Raw genomic sequence first — 22,675 nt, 5'->3', positions numbered from 1 at the left:
TACTTAACACTATATGGCCTGTTTTCCTAATTATTATTCTAAAAACTTTAATAGCTGAATTATATTCTAAATATAAGTATCCCATAAATTATGTAGGATAACCATATTATAGGGTGCTTGAGTTAAAAATGAGTTTTTATTATTAAAAATAAAGCAGCATGAAACCATCTGTGAAATTTTTACCGAATTTCATTTTATTTCCTCAGGATGGATTCTAAGCACGATAATCAGTTAATTATAAGCTTCTCCCTATGAGCAATGTTGTTTCCACTCTCATTAGTAGTTGGGAGTCTTCACTGCACAATATCTTAGAAAATCCCTGCTCATTTTGTAATAAATTTAATATTCACTTCTAGTTTATCTAAAATAAAATTTCAAATTTATATTGATTTTTTGCTGTAGTCTTTTTAAAACTTAGGAAAAATTTTAGACCATGTGCAGAATTTAAATATGTTTATGAAAATGTCTTCAATTATAAGTGGTAGGAGGTTTGAACTCAAACCAACAGAAAAGAGGAGTTCCCTCATGTATGTTGTGTTTAAAGAGGAAGAACTTGAACAGAATTTGAATTTAATGGGCATAACACATTCCCTCTGGCCATTCACCAGTTGCTGGACACCTAGATTATTTCTAGTTAGGGTAATTATAAACCATACTGCCATGAACATTTTTGCACAAGGTTTTGTGTGATTATATTTTTTTGTTTCTCTAAGAGGACAGGAAATTGTTGGAATTGTTTGCTTTAGGTTGAACTTTTTGTGAAATGACCAAATTGTTTTCTGAAGTGGCTGCACTATTTTACATTAACCCCAGAAATGGAGGATCTACCTACATGTCTCCTCATCCTAGACATTTATTATCTGTTGTACTTATTATAGCTGTTCTGAGAGATGTAATGTGTCATTTCACTGGGATATTATTTTGTGTTTCCTAGTCATTAATTTAGCCTGTTTCCTTTTACATGTAGATCTCCAGCTTTGAAATTGAGATCATATGTTGTACAAAAAAATATAGATTTCTTGTTTTACTGAATATTATATGGTGGGTTTTCCTAGTTATTATTCTAAAAAGTTTAATAGCTGAATTAGAGGCTAATTATAAGTATCCTATAATTTATATAGCATAACCATATTATAAGGTGTTTGAGTTAAAATGATGTTGAGCAACTTCTCATGTACTTACTAGCTGTTCATATATTTTCTGCTCATTGTTTCATGGTTTATGTTCACTGTAGTATTGAGTTGTTGAGAATCCTTTGTACACTCTAGATGTATTACATACATATTTGCAAATATTGTACCCTAGTCTGTTATTTTTCTATTTCCTTTTCTTAATGACACATTTACATTCCTTTCTCTCTTTTTTTGCTATGTTGGGATTTGAATTCAAGGGCTTGTGCTCTACCATTTGAGCCATACTTCCAGTCATTTAATGCCATCTTTTGAAGTGCAGAAGTCTTGAATTTTGATAAGATCCAGTATATCAGTTTCCAGTTTATGGGTCATGTTGTACCTAAAGAAATCCTGGCCTGACTTCATGCATTCTTTTCAGCTTCTTTTCAGTTTATACGTGAACGAAACGATGTTTGTATATCTGTCTTCTATTTTGCTCATTTAATTGACTTTCATAAAAAAATTCTATGAGATTTACTCTTGATTCTCTTGGATCTTTTTTCTACATGACTTCTAGAATTCCTAATCATATATGAGGCATATAAATAATACAAAATATAGTCTTAGCTACTCAAGTTTAATCACTTGGTATGCTGGGGGTATTTTGCTAGCAAGATCATATGTGAGATATTTAATATGTTTCTCTTAGTTCTTTCTGTCACATTTTGAGAAAGACACTTTCTAACTAGTGAAAGGGGTAAAGTGAACACTGGAGTCTTATTAACAAATGATAATGAGATACTAGAACTGGGGACATCTATAAGGATACAAAATTTTTAAACCTCAAATATTAAAATGTTACAAAAGAAACAGATTTGTTTTAGGTTAATGCTGACATTATTCTTGCAATGTTTCTCACCTTGAGCTTAGAATCTATTAAAATCTCTGGGACTATTTTATGTAAACTATTTAATCATCTCTCCACATTTTCTATGTATTCAAGTACTTAGAGGATTATTCTACATTTGTCCATTGTAAATTTGACTGTGTTGGTTCTAACCTACTTTCTTTTTCTTTTGGTAGTATGGGGGTTTGAATTCCGGGCTTTGTACTTGCTTAGCATGTGTTTTACCATTTGAGTCACAACCCACTCCTTTTTCCTTTAGTTGATTTTAGATAGGTTCTTTTTTGTCCAGGGTCAGCCCCAAATCTTAGTCTTCCCAAGCTATGTCCCTTAAATAACTAGAATTACAACCGTGAGCAACTACACGCAGTTAATCCATCATTTTAATTGTTAAAACTGTTTATGAATTGGCCTATTTTCTATCTAATCGTTTCTTAGTGAAAGTTACCCATAAAGATATTGGACACAACAGTACAGGTGAATCCTGGGCATGTTGCTGAAGGCCTCCCTTCAGGTTGACATTGTTGAATCACATTCATTATTGCTCAGTTTCACTCATCGAACCAGGTGTTAGCATTCAAAGACTGACCACGGTGACCTTCATCCTTGAAAAATCTCTTCTTTGAGTGTGAGTGAAAATTGTGACTCTGGTGATATTATTGGCATGATTGTGTTTTGTTATAGCATGTGCTAGTCAGCTTTCTGTCACTCTAATAAAAGACTGAAAAAAATCAACTGAAAGGAAGAAAGGTTACTTTGTATCACAATTTCAGAGGTCTCAGTCCAAGGTTGCTTGGCTCTATTACTTTGACCCTTTAATAGCCAAGCATACTGTGGTGAGAGTTCATGGCTGAGGAGGCTGCTCACCTCACAGCCTGAAGGTAAAGAGAGGGAACAGAAATGGGTTGGTGTCCCAATACCTGCTTCAAGGGCATGCCCCAATGACCTAATTGCATTCCACCAAGTCCTGTCAATGAAAGGTTCTACCACATGAAGGACTAAGCTTCCAATACATAAACTTTGGGAAGACAAGCCATATCTAAACTATAGTGAGATGCCAACAACAACAGTGTTTGAGATATAAGGAAATTGACCAATTTCACAGACCCTTCACAATGTACTTAAGATTTAAAGTTATTTTTCTTATTTCTAGAGTCCTTGCCTTAAATCTCTATACTCCATCTTCCAGCCCTCTCTAGGATACAAGATAGATCAAAGGAGCTTGTTTGGGGGTTTATGTTTTTGTTTTTTGGGTCCGGTCGTGGGACTTGAACTCTGGGCCTGGCTGCTGTCCCTCAGCTCTTTCAGCTCAAGGATAGTGCTCTACCACGTGAGCCACAGCGCCACTTCCGGCTCTTTTTTTTTTTTTTTTCCGGACGCCCCTCCGGCTCTTTTCTTTTTGCTTATGTGGTGCTGAGGAATCGAACCCAGGGCCTCAGGCATACAAGGCAAGCGCTCTACCACTGAGTCACCTTCCCAGCCCTGGTTTGGGGGTTTAAAGAGAGGGAGACAACATGATACAGAGGGCTTTGTAAAGCTAAGATGTGTCTGAAAATCAAGGAGGTACTAAGCCCAGAACATCTTGGCAACTTATCCTGCAGCAAAAGGAAACATGCTTCTCTTTTTATTTGTGCTTTTCTTACTGGCTGAGCTAAAGCCCCTCCCTTCCTGACTTAGCCATTGAAACTTGTTAGACAGCCCAGCTTCCCTCCCCAAACCTCAGTCCTACTCATCTGAAAAATGAGGAGTTGGGTTAGTTGACCTTGAAGATTCTTTTTAGCTCTCAAATTCTACTAGTTAAAAGGAAAAGTAATATTTTGATATTGCCCCTACATGCTTCTGGAGATAATCAGAAGCTTCTACATTACCCAAGACCCCTGAAAATTCAGATAAGAGGTTTTGGCCTATTTGACTGCAGAAGAGGCAGTGGTATGGAAATAAGGGGATGAGAGGGAAGGTGGAAATGTGAATTGTATAGGGGCTGGGACTCTGCCAGTTCAGGCAGCTGCCTTTCTTTCTGGAGTAGGGAATGGGGCTCACTGAGTTGCTGTAGCCTTAAACTGTTCTAGAGACCTGAGACTGGGAGGAAATAAAAGGCTTAGGGAAAATCTGGAGCCAGAAACTCAGAATCCAAGGCTCAAATATTTGAGGACAGAAGATTTACCAAATGCTAGCAGTAGCCAAGAGAGACAACATGAGACCCAACTTTTCACCTTAATCAAAACTTAACCTCACATTGCCACTGTGGACACAGGGCTACAGGAGCCTGAGTAGCCAGGAGTTAAAGTTAATCGCAGCCCAAATCCCCTTGGTTAGCGGAGCTGATACAGTCCACCCCACAGGAAAGTGAGAGGTAAAATAAGAACTCCATGTGCCTCTTCTCTGTGCTCAGGGAGTGCAAGCAGCCTTCCTGAATTTCACTGGCAAACACTCAAACACGTAAGGGAATTTTACACTTAATTAGAGAAGAAGGCAACTTACTTCAGCTTCTTTCAGAACTTTTTTTTTACCCCTGGCTCAATGAAGTCAGTGGAGAGACCCAGTTACCATCTGGCACATGAGGCATTCAATCAGTGTCTAGTCCGTCTGAGATAGCAGATTCAAAAACAGAAACAGTTAACTCTGGAGATCCTATCAGACGGCGCAACCTGTGTACTGAGATTCTTATGTCAATTTGCTAGGTAACGATAAGTTGGACCGATGCTGTCATTTCAGCAGCTTTATTGAGGCATAATTTACATGCCTTAAAGTTCACCCATGATAAGCTTTAGTTGATGTACAGAGTTTTAGTTAATGCAGAGAGCTGTCCTTCACTTCTGCCTAGTTTGAGAACATTTTCATCTTCCTATTTGCAATAAATACCTGTTCTGCACTCAGTCTCAGGCAGCCACTGATTTCATGACTATCTCTATTTGTCTTTTTTTTTTTTAGTATTTCCTATTAGTGGAATAGATGCACATGTTCTTTTAGAGCTGATTTTTTTTTGCTTATGCAGTCATGTTTGTTTGTGGTCCATCTGTTTCATAAGATGTTCATCACCTCTTTCTTTTATACTGTACAATGTTCTATTGCATGGATATGCTGCACATATTTTACCATTCACTGTAGATGGACATTTGAGTTGTCTTTAGTTTTCTATTATAAATACTACTGCTATAAACAAGTGCTACTAGCAAGTGGATTTATTTCTCTTGAGTAAATTCTTAAAGAAAGAGCTTCTACATCATATGGTAAGCTTTATATGTAAAGAGACTACCAAATAGTCTTTCAAAATGGCTGTGCCATTTGATGTTCCTAGCAGGTATATTTAAAGCTTCCAACTTTTTGGCAAACTCATCCACACTTGTCACTGCCATCTTCTGAACTATGGCTATCCTGGTATAATGGGACATCATGGCATCTCAAAGTACACTTAACTTGCATTCTCCAAGTGAGCAAAGATCTTGAGCATTTCTTTTCATGGGCTTATTATCCAAAAGCACATTTTGAAATGAGACTAAATAGAAATGCAAATCCTTTGAAAAGGTATCAGAAATAGTCTGAAAGGTGGGTTAATTTTCTTGCTATTAATAAAGATAGTCATAGGAAGATTAGACTGAATGATCAATTCACTCATAGATTCATTCATTGATGAGTTTCATAAATAGCTATTCAGGGCTAGTACCTGGGGTTGTTCTGAGATCTGGAGGTAAAACCATAAATTATACATAGACCCATTTAATGTGTCTAATGAAGGTATAGACACAGAGCATGTAAATGTTGTGTATGGTGGGGGATTAGAATAGAATAGAATGAGAAAGGGGCTCAGTTAAGAGGGCATCTGTCGGGCTGGGAAGGTGGCTCAGTGGTAGAATGCTTGCCTTGCATGCCTGAGACCCTAGGTTCAATTCCTCAGCACCACATAAGCAGAAAAAGCTGGAAGTGGTGCTGTGGCTCAAGTGGTAGAGTGCTAGCCTTGAGCTAAAGAGCTGAGGGACAGCACCCAGGCCCAGAGTTCAGGCCCTAGGAAAAAAAAAAGAGGGCATCTGTCACTCAGTGCAAATATTGGGGAAATCTGGGACCACTCATTGGATGAAGTAATGTCAAACATGAGTCTCTAGAGATTAGCAGCCACTAACTAGACAGTGATTGGAAAGAAACATAGCATCATTCATGTAGTCTCAAAGGGATGAGGGGTTTAGGTGAGAAGTACTAAGGACTAGGCACAGTCTTATAGCATCTGTAAAGACAATAGAGTTCAACATAGCTGGACTTCAATGTGCTAGGGGAAGACATGAATCTAAAGGAACAGGTAAGGTCAAAGTCAAGATGGGCCCAGCAGAGCACTGCTAATGTCCTTTAGGGACATAGCTGTTCTCTGGGAAGTTCTAACTCAGTGGGGAAGACACCAGTGAGAGGAAGCTGTCAGGCCTCACCTGGCCTCAAACCTTTATCTCCCAAGGATTCAACAGGGCCACCTGTGGCACTGAAAGTGACATTTTCCCTCCTGTGTTTGGCAGGTGCTACATCACCCTCACCCAATCTCTGCACCTGACCATGAGTGGAGCACCAGCAGGGCCTGCAGGCACAGGCAAGACAGAGACCACCAAGGACCTGGGCCGAGCATTGGGCATCATGGTCTATGTGTTTAACTGCTCAGAGCAGATGGACTATAAGGTACGAATTCACTCCGCTTTGACTGGGACCTGGGAAGTAGTCCAAACCAGGAATGAGTCTCTCCACGCCACTGGCCCAGCTGAGGATTTTTAAAGATTTTAATACTTTTTATTGTGAAAATACTGTACAGAGGGGTTACAGTTACATGAGCAAGGTCATGAGTACATTTCCTATCAAGCCTTGTTGTCTCCTCCTTTGTTTTTCCCTTACCATCCCTTCCCTCCCCACCTCCACAACTACACTCCCCGCCCACCTAAATTGCAAAGTTTGTTTTTCAACATAGTGTCTTGTATATCTCATTGTTACAATAGGTCAATCTGTATTCCTATTTAAGCATTCTGTTCTTTCCCTTCCCCTCCCCAAATTGGAGAAGTGTATATATAAGATGCAGGGCACCAACATCAAATACAATGAAAACAGGGGTTATACCTTGGGGGAGGAACATACAAAGAAACAAAAAATCACATGGTACATTATAAATATGTTAGAAACAATAGCAAGCAAGAAAAAAAACACTTGTGTCCCTATCTTGGGGTTCATTTCGCTTAACATCATCTTATTTGGTCAAATGCACATAACTTTTGACCTTTTCTGTTTGTCCCAGATATATACTAGTTATTGAAAAAAAAAACCTCAAAAGACTCCACATAGAGCTCCCCTATGACCCAGCAATCCCACTTTTGGGCATTTACCCAAATGATCACAAACAAGACCATACTAAAGCTACCAGCACAACTATGTTTATTGCAGCATTATATACCATAGCTAAGCTATGGAATCAACCCAGATGCCCCTCAGTAGATGAATGGAGATAGGAAGGTTTATAATGACATAGTCATCAGCAAAGAAATTTTGACTAACAGAAAGACAGGGTAGGAGATTTGGAGGAGTCAGGAGAGCAGAATCTATGGTAGTTTGTACCAAATATGAAGCACAGTACCAACTCACAGGGAAGCCCAGAGTCAGATTAAGGAAATGACTCATTTAGTAAGGAATTGAAGTAACTTAAATTTGAGGGTCTAGAAAATAATAGAGAAACATTCCCTAAAAGGTTCTGCAAGGGCAGGCATGACTTCTGAAAACAAACCAGAGAAGCATCTATTCACTGCATGACATGACCCACAGTAGACAAGTGCACTGCTAAATGCACTGTATCCAAATGCTTATCCTAAACAGAATGAGGAAGGCCATCTTTTCTAGCACCTCAACATCCCAACAAGGCATAGCTAACAAAATAAAAACAAAGCTGTCTTCCAGGTTGTGTTAATGGGGAAAGGCCACAGAAACCAGAGGCCCATGAAGCCATTTCTTAGCTAGAAATGTTCTGCTCATAAATGAATATAGAGTCATTTTTCTAAAATGTGTAATAACAAATTAACTTGCTGTCTCATCACTTGTATTATATTGTATCCTATGTTTCTATAAACTGCCTCACATCTATCTTGTAAACAGGATAGCATTTAAATTCCTTTAAAGTATAGAAAAAAATGATTGCATTAAATGATGTCATGTGGTATAGTGACTGTAAAATAAATTTATTGCAGAGATGATTTTAAAGGTTGCAAGGGTAACGCTTGCAGTTAAAGAGCTGAAAGATTCTTTCCTGAGACTTATCTATCTTTCTACAACTTGAGTATTTTCTCCAGTGAAAATAATAGAATCATGTGACACCCCATTTTCTCATAGCAAGCAAATAAAAGGAAGATCCAAACCCAAAATAACAATTGTCCCTATGGTCCACGTCCCCTACATTTGAGCACAGCTGCTTTTATTGATGAACACATTAAGATAATGTTTCTTTTTAAGGCTGGAAGGAGATTGTTTTTTATTTCCTCTTTAAAGAAATAAACTCCACCTTAAGGATTATTTTAAGCTTTTAGATTCTTCTATGGTTAAGTATTAGCAGCATTGCTGCAGTAAATATAGATTCCCACTGGGTGCATTTTGAAAGACACACTCATTTGTATGTAGATGTGGTATATTGATTGAGGAAAATCAGCCGATTTCTTCAAAGTCAAATCTAGCAGAACCAATAGGAAGAGACAAGCTGGCCTTACAGCCAGGGGTCACTAAAGCCATTTTACCTAATTCTCTCACAATTAATTATGCAACTCTAACCTCTCCTGTTTCTATAATTGTTCAGAGAGGAAGAAAGAATCTATCCTTGGTTCACTGTATCTGTGCAATGCTTTGGTCATCGAGTCAGGACCAGACACCAAGCAGAGCAGCAATAGGTGCATTCTTAATGATACACACCAGAGCATAGGTGATCCCTTCCTGCTGTGCCAATTACCCCTGCTAACTAGACAGCCTACCTATGCCATTTGCAAGCCACCTTTCCATTTGTTGTCCAGCTGTTTAGAATTATTTTGTTTATTACAAGACCCTCTGGAAATCAAGTGACCTTTTTTGCTGCTATAATTATTGCTCAGCATATTCTAAGCATTGTGGGATATTATTGAAAATAGATGATGTGTCATCCCAATTAATATGCAGCTAGTGTTACCCCAAAAGCAGTAGTTACCACCAGGGAGCACCCCATGCCATCCCAAATGGGAACTGTTGGAATTTCAAAGAAAAAAATACTAGCAACTGGGGTATAGCTTAGTGGCAGAGTGTTTGCTTTGTATGAATTAGGGCATGAAGTCCAAGATTCAATTCCCAGCACAAAAAATAAGTGGGAAGAAAGAGTACTAAATGTCAGAACAGTCAGCAAAAACATTTAGTCAAGGGCCTTTGAGAGTAATGGAGCTTACCTTACTAGTGGACAGAGAGAAAATAAGTATGTTCAATCTGAGAATGTCCTCAACGAAGCAGGTCAGGACATAGGGTTCATATGAAGGCTTAAGGTATTTCCTCTCAGGCAGAGATGGAACCCTTTCAGTGTTTTGAGCAACAGTTGAAACATCTTTCTTTACCAGTGTCATCTGTCACTGATCAGAATGTTCAAGAACACTATGTTCAAACATGCTGGACAAAACTTCAGCTGGCTGGATCACAGAGTACTTAAGGCACACAAACTGAATCAGGAAAGTTGATGGGATGGAGGGATAGATGGATGAGTGAATGGATAGGTGATATGTAAAAGCCGCTGGAGGCACGGGGAATTTGGGGGAATGATGGAAGAAGTGACACTGATCCAAGATACTTTGTACACATAAACTGGTATGTTGAATTGAAACCCCTTTGTATAACTATTTAAAGATAAATAACAAAAAGAAAAAAATGGAAGAAGCTGTTTGATCCTACAGATGATAGGTAGGTAGGTAGGTAGATAGATAGATAGATAGATAGATAGATAGATACATACATACATACATACATACATACATACATACATACATACATACATACATACATACATACATACATACTAGATATAAGATATATGATAATAGATGAATTATCGATAGATGACAGTTAATAGCTGATAAATAGACAGATGGATAGAATATAACCAAGTCTATCTGGATAGACAAAAAAATATGAAATAATTAGGGAACCTAATTATCACCCAGACAATGTGATCCTGAATGCTAATGTGTATTGTATAATCTTCCAGATTAGACAGGGTTCTGGTCACAAAACACACAAAGGAACACAAAAAAATTCCAGGTTACTTGAGTCTTTGGATGTGGTATTTCCAACACAGCTAATCTGTTGAAATATAGCTTTGAAGCCAATATTCTTCCCAGACTCCTCCTCCTGTGTTGCTGAGCCCTTCTATCAGGGTCTGGCTGGGATGAAGAAAGGAAGGGACTGAGGATCAAGAACTGTCATGCATTTCTCCAGGGATCATTTTTAGGTGTCATTCATGACACAGCAATGTATTCAGTTCATATGCCTCCAGAATAAAAGCTAGAAATAAGCGTGATGTAATGGCTGAGCTACCTTAGAGGGATTTGGAAAACAAAAGAAAGGCAATGGATTGAATACTAGAAGGACAGAGGCCACTAAAGGTATGTGACCTTGAGGTAATGGGCTCTCAAAAGAACTCCAGGCTTAGAAGGAAAGCTTCAGAACAGCATGTAAGGAAGCTGGGGAGACTGGAAGGTGAAAAGTTTGCAGTAGTTCAAACCAGGGTAGCAGCCATATAATGAGACAGCAGAAAGAAGAGAGAAAGAATGAGAGGCTTAAGAAAATGAAGGTACCAAATATGCCCAAGGAACCACCTGAGGGGTTAGCTGTGAGTGGCATTAGAGAGATTTGAGCTGTGGTTAGGGCCACCCAGACCCCTTCTACCTCAAGAATTCTTCAAGCAGGCATTATCTCATTTAGCTCTATGAGGCACTAGAGAACTAGAGGACTCAGTGCAAGGCGAAGATGTGGACAAAAGGGGAAGTTATTGTTTTACTCTGTTAGTGATGGCTGGGAAACCTATAAAATGGGCCACTTGCTCTGGAATTGGTTGCAGTTTTCGTGCTGAGACGTTCTTTGTATTATTGCAGCAATATATTCCCCCTTGACCTCAATTTGAAGAGGCTTCTACAGAAACCTCAAATGGCTTTGAACCTGAGAATGCTTCGAATTGTTTGTAAGTCTCTCTGAGACTCCGAATCTCGTTGAGACTCCTATTTCTTTTTTTCATATATATTTTATTGTAATACTGTACAGAGTGGTTACACTTACATTAGCAGAGTAATGAGTATATTTACTCTCAAGCATTGTTACCTCCTCCTTTGTTTTTCCCCTACCATGCCTTCCCTCCATACCTCCCCAACTCCTCCCTCACCCCCCCCCCGAAATTGTAAAATTCATTTTCAACCTAGTGGATTGTACATCTCATTGTTACAATGGGTCAACCTGTATCCTTATTTAATCATTTTGTTGTATCCTTTCCCCTCCCCATATTATAAATATATATATACATATATATATGTATATATGCATACATATATATGTATATATATATATATATATATATGATGCAGGACACCAGAATCAGATACAGTGAAAACAGGGGTTATACCATGGGGGAAGAACATACAAGAGAAACAAAAAAAAAACCTCAATACATTTTATAAACATTAAAAACAATAGCAAGAAAGAAAAAACCACTTGTGTCCTTGTCTTGGGGTTCATTTCACTTAACATCATCTTATATGGTCATATGTACATAGCTTTTGAGCTGTTTTGCTTGTCCTAGACAAGCAAATAAGGGAAACCATGGGACCTATGTTTCTTTGGGCCTGGCTTACTTCACTTAGAATAAATCTTTCATAGAATTTCCATTTCCTAACAAATGAGGCAATGTCATTCTTTCTGATGGAGGCATAGAATTCCATTGTGTGTGAGTGAGTGTGTATTACATTTTCTTGATCCATTCATCTACTGAAGGACATCTGGGTTGGTTCCATATCTTAGCTATGGTAAATAATGCTACAATAAACATGCTTGTGCTGGTAGCTATGGTATAACCTTGTTTGTGATCATTAGGGTAAATGCCCAAAAGTGGGATTGCTGGGTCATAGGGGAGTTCTATGTGGAGTCTTTTGAGGAACCTCCATACTGCTTTCCAAAGTGGTTGAACAACTTTACACTCCCACCAACAATGCAGTAGGGGTCCCTTTTGGCCACATCCCCTCCAGCATCTGTTGTTATTAGATTTCTTGATTATAGCCATTCTAATTGGAGTGAGGTGGAATCTCAATGTGGTCTTGATTTACATTTATTTTAAGGCTAGAGAAGTTGAGCATTTCTTCATGTTTCTACTGGCCATTCTTTTTTTTTTAATTTTATTTGTTTTTAAATTTTATTTTATTTTTTTTGTGAACATACTGTACAGAGGGGTTACAATTACATGGGCAGGATAATGCGTACATTTCTTATCAAGCATTGCAGCCTCCTCCTTTGTTCACTACTGGCCATTCTTATTTCCTCTTCAGAAAAGTCTGTCTTTAAATCTTTAGTTCACTTATTACTCGAGCAATTGTTCCTTTGAGGATTTGTTGTTAGAGGATTTAATTTTTTTGAGTTCTAAGCGTATTTTAGATATGAAACCCTTGTCTGTTTTATGGCTAGTGAAGATCTTCTCCCAGTCTGTGGGTTTTCTATTGATCTTGCTAGCTATGTCCTTTGCCATGCAGCTCCGCAGCTTCATGAAGGCCCATTAGTCCAAACTTTCTTTGATTTGTTGTGTTTCTGGGTCTTTATTAAGAAAATTTTGGCCTGTGCGAAGGAGCTCTAGGGTTTTTCCTATTCCTTCCTGTAATGTTTTCAGGGTGTCTGCTTTTATTTAGGATTTTTGATCCATTTGGAGTTGATTCTGGTGCAGGGTGATAAATACGAATCTTGCTTTAGTTTTCTACAGGTGTTTAATTTAGTCAGCATCATTTACTGAAGAGGCTGTCTGTCCATTCTATTTTTTTTTTAGTTCCCTTGTCAAAGATTAGGAGGTTATGGGTCTGTGGGTTCATTTCTGGGTCTTTAGTCCTATTCCATTGTTTCTCAGGTCTGTTCTTGTGCCAGTACCACGCTCTTTTGATTACTATGGCTTTGTAGTAGAGTTTGAAATTTGGTATTGATATTCCTTCAGCACTGTTCTTTCTGCTAAGAATTGTTTTTGCTATTTTGGGGTCTTTTATTGTTCCATATGAATTTTTGGATTGCTTCTTCTATTTCATTGAAGAATGAGATTGGGATATTGATAGGTATTGCACTGAGTTTGTAGATAGCTTTTGGCAGTACTGCCATTTTCAATATGTTAATCCTCCCAATCCAGGAGCATGGGAGGTTTATCCACTTCCTAAATTCTGCTTTAATTTCCTTTTTCAAGTTTTTCAAGTTTTCATCATAGAGGTCCTGCCCTTCTTTAGTTAACTCTTAGGTATTTTATTTTTTGTGGGGGTTATTACAAAAGAGGTTGCTTTCCTAATTTCAGCTGCGCTCTTCTCTTTTTTGGCACACAGGAAAGCCATTGATTTCTAATGGTTAATTTTATACCCTGCTACTTTGCCCAAGTTTTGGATCAGCTCAGTAACTTGGGAGTAGAGTCCAGGGGGTGTTTTAAATACAAGTCATCTGCAAACAGGGAGAGTTTTATTCATCTTTCCCTATTTGGATCCCCCTTATGTTTGCATCTTGTTTTATTGCCCTAGCTAGGCATTCTAATACTAAGTTTTAGAGGAGTAAAGAGAGTGGACATCCTTGTCGTGTTCCTGAATTTAGAGAAAATGGATTTAGCTTTTCACCATTAAGTATAATGCTGGCTGTAGTTTTGTCACACACAGCCTTTATTATATTGAGGAATGTTCCATGGATTCCTAATTTTTCCAGAGCCTTCATCATAAAGGGGTGTTGGATCTTGTCAAATGCTTTTGCTGCATCTATTGAGATAACCATGTGGCTCTTATCCTTGCTCTTGTTGATATGATGAATTCTTTTAACTGATTTTCATATATTGAAACATATTTGCATCCCTGAAATGAATCCTGTTTGATCGTGGTGTATAACTTTTTTGATGAGTTGTTGAAGTCAATTAGCCAAAATTTTGTTGCAAAGTTTTGCATCTATGTTCATCAAAGAAATGGGTCTATAGTTCTCTTTCTTTGATGAGTCCCTGTCTGGTTTTGGGATGAGGGTTATAATGGCTTCATAGAAAGAGTTCAGTAGTGAACTTCCACTTTCAATTTCACTGAAGAGTTGGAGGAGTATTGATGTGAGTTCTGCTTTGAATGCCTTGTAGAATTCAGCTTTAAATCCACCCGGTCCTGGGCTTTTCTTGGGTGGGAGGTCTCTTATTGCTGTTTCTATTTCAATGCTTGCTATGGATCTGTTAAGCTGGTTTGAATCATCTTAGTTTAGTTTGAACATGTCAATATTTGCTAGAAATTTGTCCATATCTCTCAGATTCTCAAACTTATTAGCATAAAGGTTTGAGAAGTATCCCCTTATTTTCTGAATCTTGGTTGTTTCTGTAGTGATCTTTCCATTCTCATCTCTGAATTTGTTTATTTGGGTGTGTTCTATTTTTTCTGATAAAATTTGCTAAGAGTCTGTTAATTTTATTAACTTTTTGAAGAACCAACGCTTTGCTTTGTTGATTCTTTCTATAGTTTTTTTGGGGACTCTAATTCATTTAATTTCGATTTAATTTTAATTATTTTTTCCATCTACTGGATTGGGGTTTAGCTTGTTGCTATTTTTCAAGGAGCTTCAGGATCCTTATTAAATTGTTCTTTTCACACTTCTCTGAAAAGGAAATAAAAATGGCCAATAGACACATGAAGAAATGCTCAACTTCTCTAGCCATAAAAGAAATACAAATCAAAACAACGTTGAGATACCACCTCACTCCAGTTAGAATGGCTATAATCAAGAAGTCTAATAACAACAGATGCTGGAGAGGATGTGGACAGAAGGGAACCCTACTGCATTGTTGGTAGAAGTGTAAAGTTGTTCAACCACTTTGGAAAGTAGTGTGGAAGTTCCTCAAAAGACTCCACATAGAGCTCCCCTATGACCCAGCAATCCCACTTTTGGGCATTTACTTGAATGATCACAAACAAGACCATACTAAAGCTACCAACACAACTATGTTTGTTGCAGCATTATTTATCATAGCTAAGATATGGAACCAACCCGGATGCCCCCAATAGATGAATGGATCAAAAAAATGTGGTATATATACACAATGGAATTCTATGCCTCCATCAGAAAGAATGACATTACCCCATTTGTTAGAAAATGGAAAGACTTGGAAAAAATTATATCAAGTAAGTCAGGCACAAAAACATAGGTCCCACAGTTTCCCTTATTTGCAATAACTAGTATATCTGAGACTAGCAGAAAAGGTCAGATAAGATGATGTTAAGCGAAATGCAACCCAATATAAGGATACAAGTGTTTTTTTTTTCTTTCTTGCTATTGTTTCTAACGTATTTATAAGGTACCACGTGATTTTTTTTGTTGCTTTGTATGTCCCTCCCCCACAGTAGAACCCCTGTTTTCACCGTATGTTGATGTTGGTATAATTTGGGGAGCAGAAGGGAAAAAACAAAGTGTTTAAATAGGGATACAGGTTGACCCATTGCAACAATGAGATGTACAAGATGCTATGTAGTAAAACAAACTTTACAATTTAGGCGGGGGGTGGGTATGGTTGTGGAGATGGGAAGGAAGGGATGGTAGGGGAAAAACAAAGGAGGAGGCAACAATGCTTGATAAGAAATGTACTCATTACCTTGCTCATGTGATTGTAACCCCTCTGTCCAGTATTTTCACAATACAAAACTTATTAAAAAATAAAACAAAAATAAAAATGAAATGGACAACCTACAGACTTTTGCACCTCCTCTGAGTCACTACCTTTGCCTACTCAATCTGAAGTCACCATATCACTTTTAAGATTCCAGTGGAATTTATTGGTATCTAAGTTTTTGCTGGTTTTGTTCACTGGCTTCCCTCAAACTAGAATGTAACCTCATGAGAATAGAGTTCTCATCTCTTACTACTGGTTCTTCCTGACTTGAAACAATCTTGTGTATAGTACCTTTCAATGAATATGTTTTAATTAATCATGCAATCAGTTACTTCCAATATCTTAATAAGAGTCAGGAGCTATTTTCCTCTTCTTCTTTAGAGTCTGCCCCACATCCAACCTGCCTTATTTATGTGAATGTTTTGACATATGTGGCCAAAATATTGCTTTAATCATGTTCTCATTTCCAAACTTTCAAATCTCCCTCATATAATTGAACGTTTATACAACCAGGACTTTCTTGAGTAATTTAATTTTCCAACCAAAATGGCACATTTAGTTTTCTTTGGACCATCATTATTTTTCTTATTTTTCCTCTGCAATCTGTCTTCTTTTTGGTATGCCTTTCTGCTTTCATTCAATGTACACAACTACTATCCAATGTGCAAGCATTTCTCTTGTGTGTGGTCTTGGATTTAAAAGTACTGACATATGCTTCCTGTCAGAACATACCAAAGCCTGTGTGGAGGGACATTTGTCTGTGTAGTGGAAGAAAAATCATTTCTCATTCATATTCTTGATTGTGTGTATGTGTGTGTGTGTGTGTGTGTGTGTGTGTGTGTGTGTGTGTGTGTGTGTGTACACACATACTGATATTGGGGCTTGAAATCAGGACCTGGTGCTCTTGCCTGGCTTTTTTACTCGACTGGGGCTCTATCACTTGAGCCACACCTCCATTAACAGTGTTCTGATTTTCAGTTAGAGATAAAGAGTCTCAGGGACTTTTCTCATCTGGCTTTGAACTGTAATCCTCAGATCTCAGCCTCCTGACTAGCTAGGATTACAGCTACAGTGTGAGCCACTGGTTTCCAGCTATTTACTGGAATTTTGAAAGCTGAAGAATCAGCAGTAATGTAACTGATGGCATTTTAAAGAGGTTTCTAGATGAGTGTCTTGAGTCGGGTCTGTGTGAGTCTGCGACTTGTGTTGTCACATCATCATCATCAAAATTTTAATTGTGCTTAAAATTTCAACACATGTTTCTGACCAGGAGCCTTTAGGAGAGGTGAAAGTATCTATAATTTTTAAAAAGATGGAAATGACTTTATACTTGTATTACATAATCCTTGTATATTCTCTTGCAGTCTTGTGGCAACATCTACAAAGGCCTGGCTCAAACTGGTGCCTGGGGCTGTTTCGATGAGTTTAACCGAATCTCTGTGGAGGTCCTTTCGGTGGTGGCAGTACAGGTATGCAGCCAGAAGTGGGAGGGAGGCCCTACATCTTCATGTTGAGCATTGTGAAAATCCTCAGCTCTTGATTCTTGCCTCGCCTCAGCACCCACCTCCCCTCAGCACCTACCTCCCCTTCCCCCTCTCCATTCTCTGTCCCTTTTTCCCTTCTGAATCGAGTCAAATGGAGGTTCCTCTCAACTATCACACCCTTCAAAATACATCCTTCATTGTGAAATAGGAATAGAGAATACCTGTTCTATCTGACTTATAGGAAATATTAATCATGAAGACAGAACCCCGCTCCTTTGAGAGGCCATGCACTATGGATTTACACAGAGACTTAAATTTCAGCTCTTCAATTTCCTATCAGAGTTCTTTAAAGAAGATGCTCCACCTTGGCCTAGTTCACTCTATTATCTATAAAGAGTGGAATACAGTATCAGTACTGATGACTGAAATCCTTTGTTGAGACTTCATCTAAGAAAACCAATTTCCTTTTCACAACACACAGAAAGCATTTACTGAACACTCACTTCATGACAAGCACTGTGGTAAAATTTCAGTGAAGATGCCAGGACACAATTCCTGTCTTCAAAAAGATTCTTGAGTCAGGTGCTGGTGGCTCACATCTGTAATCCTAGCTAATCAGGAGTATGAGATCTGAGGATCGAGGTTCAAAGCCAGCCCGAGCAGGAAAGTCCGTGAGACTCTTATCTCCAATAAACCACCAGAAAACCAGAAGTGGCACAGTGGCTCAAGTGGTAGAGCACTAGCCTTGAACTGAAGAGCTGAGGGACAGTGCCCAGGCCCAGAGTTCAAGCCCCATGACTGCTAAAAATAAAAAAAAGATTCTTGAGTTCCTGCGATAGACATGAGTACTTTCTCATGTTCTTACAATCGTTTGATATACATATGGCACAAACTGTCAAATCCATTTTCTTATAGCCAGTCCTTGAAAGGCTGGAGAGGCTCTGAATGGTGTAAGGACCCCATAGACAGTGGGAGTTGTAGAAGGAGGGAAGGCAAACGGTGAATAAACCTTGTTCACAATACTTTATACCACACACATATACGATGCCCCACTACTCCATCTATTATGCTCACCATCTATTTGAAGAAACTCAAGTGGAGAGCAAAAGTAACTTGCCCAAGGGCAGGAATATTCTTGCAAAGTAAAAAGACCAGGATTTGAACCCAGCACTCTTATCTGTATCATCCAGATGCAGATCTGAACACAGATATGATCCTGAGGGGTGAACTATTAGGAAAAAAATAGGCTAGACGGGCAGTTTCAAACCAAGCAAGATACAGGCTTAAATGCCTACTTCAATAGGCTTCCAGGACCCTGAGGACTTCTAGGAATAAAGTTATGCTCTCTTTGGCTGCTTTGAGGAGGGACTGGACAACAAGAAGTTAGGGGACTGAAGTCAGTCAAAGAGTCTCTCACAGGGTCTTTGTTGTTACTATAAAAGCTGTAATAAGCCTGGAGCTGGTAGCTCGTGCCTGTAATCCTAGCTACTCAGGAGGCTGAGATCTGAGGGTTACAGGTCAAAGACAGCCCAGGCAGGAAAGTCCATGAGACTCTTACCTTCAATGACCCACCAGAAAACTAAAAGTGGCACTGTGGCTAAAAGTGGTAGAGCACTAGCCTTAAGCAAAAAAAGTTCTGGGACAGTGCCCAGGCCCAGAGCTCAAGACCCCAAACTGACAGAAAAGGAAAAAAAAAAAAAGCTCTAGGAAAGCTTGAGACAGTAGTGCAGCTGCTGTTCCTAGTTTGTGCTCACACACCATACAATAAAAAATGGTTGAAACTGCCTTCTTTTTCTGTCCCCCAAAACAATGTGTTGATAGTTCAGAAGAGTAAAAACCTAGCTACACGACATGCTTTGGTACCCTCTGTAAACCTTTCAGGCCCAGACAAAGGCCAGAAGAAATTGTTCATTCTACACTGACATTTTTCTAAGCAGGAGTGTAAGGTTAAAGGGTATGATGGAGCATCCAGTAGATCACCCATTGTGACCTGGAAAATGGTGGAACCAGCAGTGTCACTTCCACTGTCCTATGTATCCTGGCAGGAACCTGCTTCCATCTACAACACCCCCCAAACCATCACCCCTCTCACCCCATAGGCTGGCTCTGTTACTAGTAGGATGGACTTGGAGCCGTGGACAAGCACACTGAAGCAACTACAAGCTACAGAAGGGTGGAACTCGCCCCATCTGCTGCTCTACCACCAGTCTTATCTCCAGTAGCCACTGAGAGCCCTACAGGCCATCAGAGGCCTTCAGAGTGTTTCCTCTTAGTATAAGATGGCCAGCCTTTACATGGCTCACATTTGATAGCCAGATGCTGCTCCTCTCACTGACCCTTGGTAAAACTCCCCCCATGTTATCCAAATGTAGGGCTCTTCTCTCCTTTAAATTAGTGAGATGTAGCTTTCTTCCGTAGGTTGGCTCTGTTTATTAGGCATAAGATGGTTTGCCTAAATACTATCTTACACCAAAACCCTAGGGAGTCCCACCTTGCTCAAAAGGAGCTGATTATATTCATCTCAATGTATGACATGGACTAGGTTGAAAACACTTCCACAGGAAAATCAGCAAACTCTGCACATCAGAATCATTTTTGTTTTCCCCAGAGAACTGGCTGTTAAAAGACTTACCGTTATACCTCAGTCATGTAAGGATGTAATCTTGGGGTTGCCAGATCTTTAAATTTTAAAAGGTAAATGTTTATGTTTTGTTTTTGTTTTTGTTTTGGTGTGTGTGTGTGTGTGTGTGTGTGTGTGTGTGTGTGTGTGTGTGTGTGTGTGCGCGCGCCCTGACCACTGTCCACATTATAAAGCCATCTGATATAATCAGGGTTCTACCATGATGACCTCACTGAATCTTAACTACTCCCTAAATGCTCCACTTTATCTCCAGAGTTGGATTAAGTTTCCACACTCTTAATATTTCACAATGGGGATTAAGCATCAACGCACTCTGATTGAAGCAGAAATCAAACATGCATTCTGGCTTCCCCCCTGGGTGGTCAACTCACAACTTGGTACCAGGAATGATGCCTTCTGGGGTCTGTTTTGGGTTGTGGTCCATTTAGAAGTAAAAGGCATTGGATTAAAAACACAAATAAAACACTTTCTCAAGCACTACTACTACTACTCAAATTTGGGAATGGTTCTGAAACTCTCAACAGAAGATGAGGCTTTTCCCTATGATGGCTCTCTGGAATCATTCTTTTTCCTTCAACTCTAATTTGTCTTAGAGTTTTTTTCCTTACTCCTACTGCAGGTATTTATCTTGTTATTCCTTTGCCTTCTCTACTCACCTTTGTCTGTCTCTTTCATCTCTGCATTTATGGTTTTCTATACTCTCTCTCCTCTGGCTGCTTGCCACAGAACTTAGAGGACATCTCTTGTTCTCACCAGCCAGGTTGTTCTGTGCCTAGTTTCCCTTAAGTTCAGGACCATTCATCATGCAGAATTACATCTGTGAGTGTCCTGGGGTGATGTTTAAGGCTATGAGATGGTAAAAGACTATCTCAGGATGGGCAGCCAACGAGTGTTTGCTCAGTCCCCAGTGAGCTCTGAGTAGAAAGAGAGCAGTGAGGGCCAACATGGTCAATGTAGAGCCTGTCTTGGGTTCCAGAGATTGTGTAAGCAAGCTCTATGTGCAATTGGGGTCATTTAAATGACTTTTGATACAGTGGGGCTTGACAAGCAATGGGATGGGAAGTGCATAGACTGCCAGTTTTCAATTCTGGGCTCTGCTTCTTACTAGCCATGTGACCTTGGGCAAGTCTATGTCTTAAAGTTTACCCCTAGGAAACAGTTCATAGTAGCACCTACTGGAGATAGGAATCATTTTCAACAGCATTTAGAATCTTTTATTGCACTGCCAGGTACCTAGACCAGGACTTTGTATATACTAGGTACCTATATCACTAGACTACATCTTCAGCCCTTTTAATAGTTTAAAATGAATTGCTATGTAAAGCACTTATGTCAATGCCATATAGATACCCAATAAGTGTCACAATGATAACAATAACAGTGGTAATCGCAATGTTAGTGGTGATGGTGATGCTGGTGGTGGTGATGCTGGTGGTAGTAGTGATAATTATTCTGATGTGATGATGGTGATCACATTGATAATGGTGATGCTGATAGTGGTAATGATGGTTATGGTAGCAGTGGTAGTAATGGTGATGATGATTATGGTAGTTATAGTGATGATGATGATAAAGGTGATCATAATTATTATGATGATAATGGTTATCATGACAACGGTGATAAGGTGATGTTGATAGTAGTGATGATGGTGATAGTGATGGAAATAATGATTATTATGGTGGTGGTGATCATAACGATGATGATGATGGTGATGGTGCTGTCAGTGGTACTGATAATGGCGATGATGATAATGTTTGTGTTGGTGATGATGAGTATGGTGGTAATGAGAATGATGGTGATTATGGGGTGGTTATTATGGTGGTGATGGTGGTAGTAATACTGACAATGGGTTAAAGGGAAGTAGCTAGCTGGAACATAAGAGACAGAGAAGGAGAGACCATACCTGGTTCACTGGTCTCTTCCAAGCCCTCACTTGTTCTCATCTAGACCATCCTCAAATTATCTTACCAAACTAAAGATACATGAACTAAAAAGATATTATTATAATTATCCCCACTTCTTAAGGAGACTGATCATGAATCTACTTTATTTTGAAAGCAAACAGTTGTCTAAGATCAGTCCATTCCTTTTATTCCTGGAACGAAGTGAAATAAGTTCAGCCTGGAGTCCCCTGATGCCGTCACACTCTGATTTAGGAACACACCCACAGAAAACATTCTCAAGAAAGTGGTCTGACAACAGCCTGGACAGAGTTAGAGATAGTAACATTTAAAATCATATAACCATCCAAGGAGAAAATTGCACTTAATTATTCACACAGTAATCCCGGCTGGCATATTGGATCCAAAACTGTGCCAGCTGCTGACAGTTCTTCCCAGTCGCCCTCCTCCTCCTCCTTCTCTTCCCCCCTCACCCGTCTGTGCTCCTTATCTGAGTAAGTTCTGCAAAAGTGATTCTGTTGCTGGATATTTTTATGTCTCTGTTAGAGTGGTCAAAGCGAATTGCCTATCCCTTTGGGGAAGTCCTCTGTGTGGCAGTTTCAAGAGAAATTACTCTGCTATTTTTAAATGTATAAAATACTAGTTAATTCTTTTCAGAATCTCGACATTACTGTTGTAATGAGCTCTGTAGACCTTGGATTATCTGAGGGCCATTATTACAGATGTAAGGGCCATGGAGGCTCACCCATCACCTTGTTTCTCCAGATGCTGACCCCCT

The 22,675-nt window shown here is 39.1% G+C and overlaps 1 protein-coding gene across 3 annotated transcripts in view; it reads left to right on the top strand.

Moving 5' to 3' along the window:
- Positions 1-22,675, top strand: part of Dnah9 (dynein axonemal heavy chain 9) — a 343,799-nt gene that overhangs the window by 120,268 nt on the left and 200,856 nt on the right. For all 3 annotated transcript variants that reach the window (XM_070026946.1, XM_070026945.1, XM_070026947.1), the window contains 2 exons: positions 6,516-6,672; positions 17,236-17,340. In XM_070026946.1, the coding sequence (XP_069883047.1) occupies positions 6,516-6,672; positions 17,236-17,340 (262 nt within the window). The remainder of the gene's footprint in view (positions 1-6,515; positions 6,673-17,235; positions 17,341-22,675) is intronic.

This window comes from Dipodomys merriami, unplaced genomic scaffold, assembly GCF_024711535.1.
Source record: "Dipodomys merriami isolate MVZ:Mamm:240054 unplaced genomic scaffold, mDipMer1.0.p SCAF_19, whole genome shotgun sequence".
Lineage (NCBI taxonomy): Eukaryota > Metazoa > Chordata > Mammalia > Rodentia > Heteromyidae > Dipodomys > Dipodomys merriami.
Note: the sequence above shows the minus strand (reverse complement) of the source record. Positions and strands in the feature narration are given on the sequence as shown.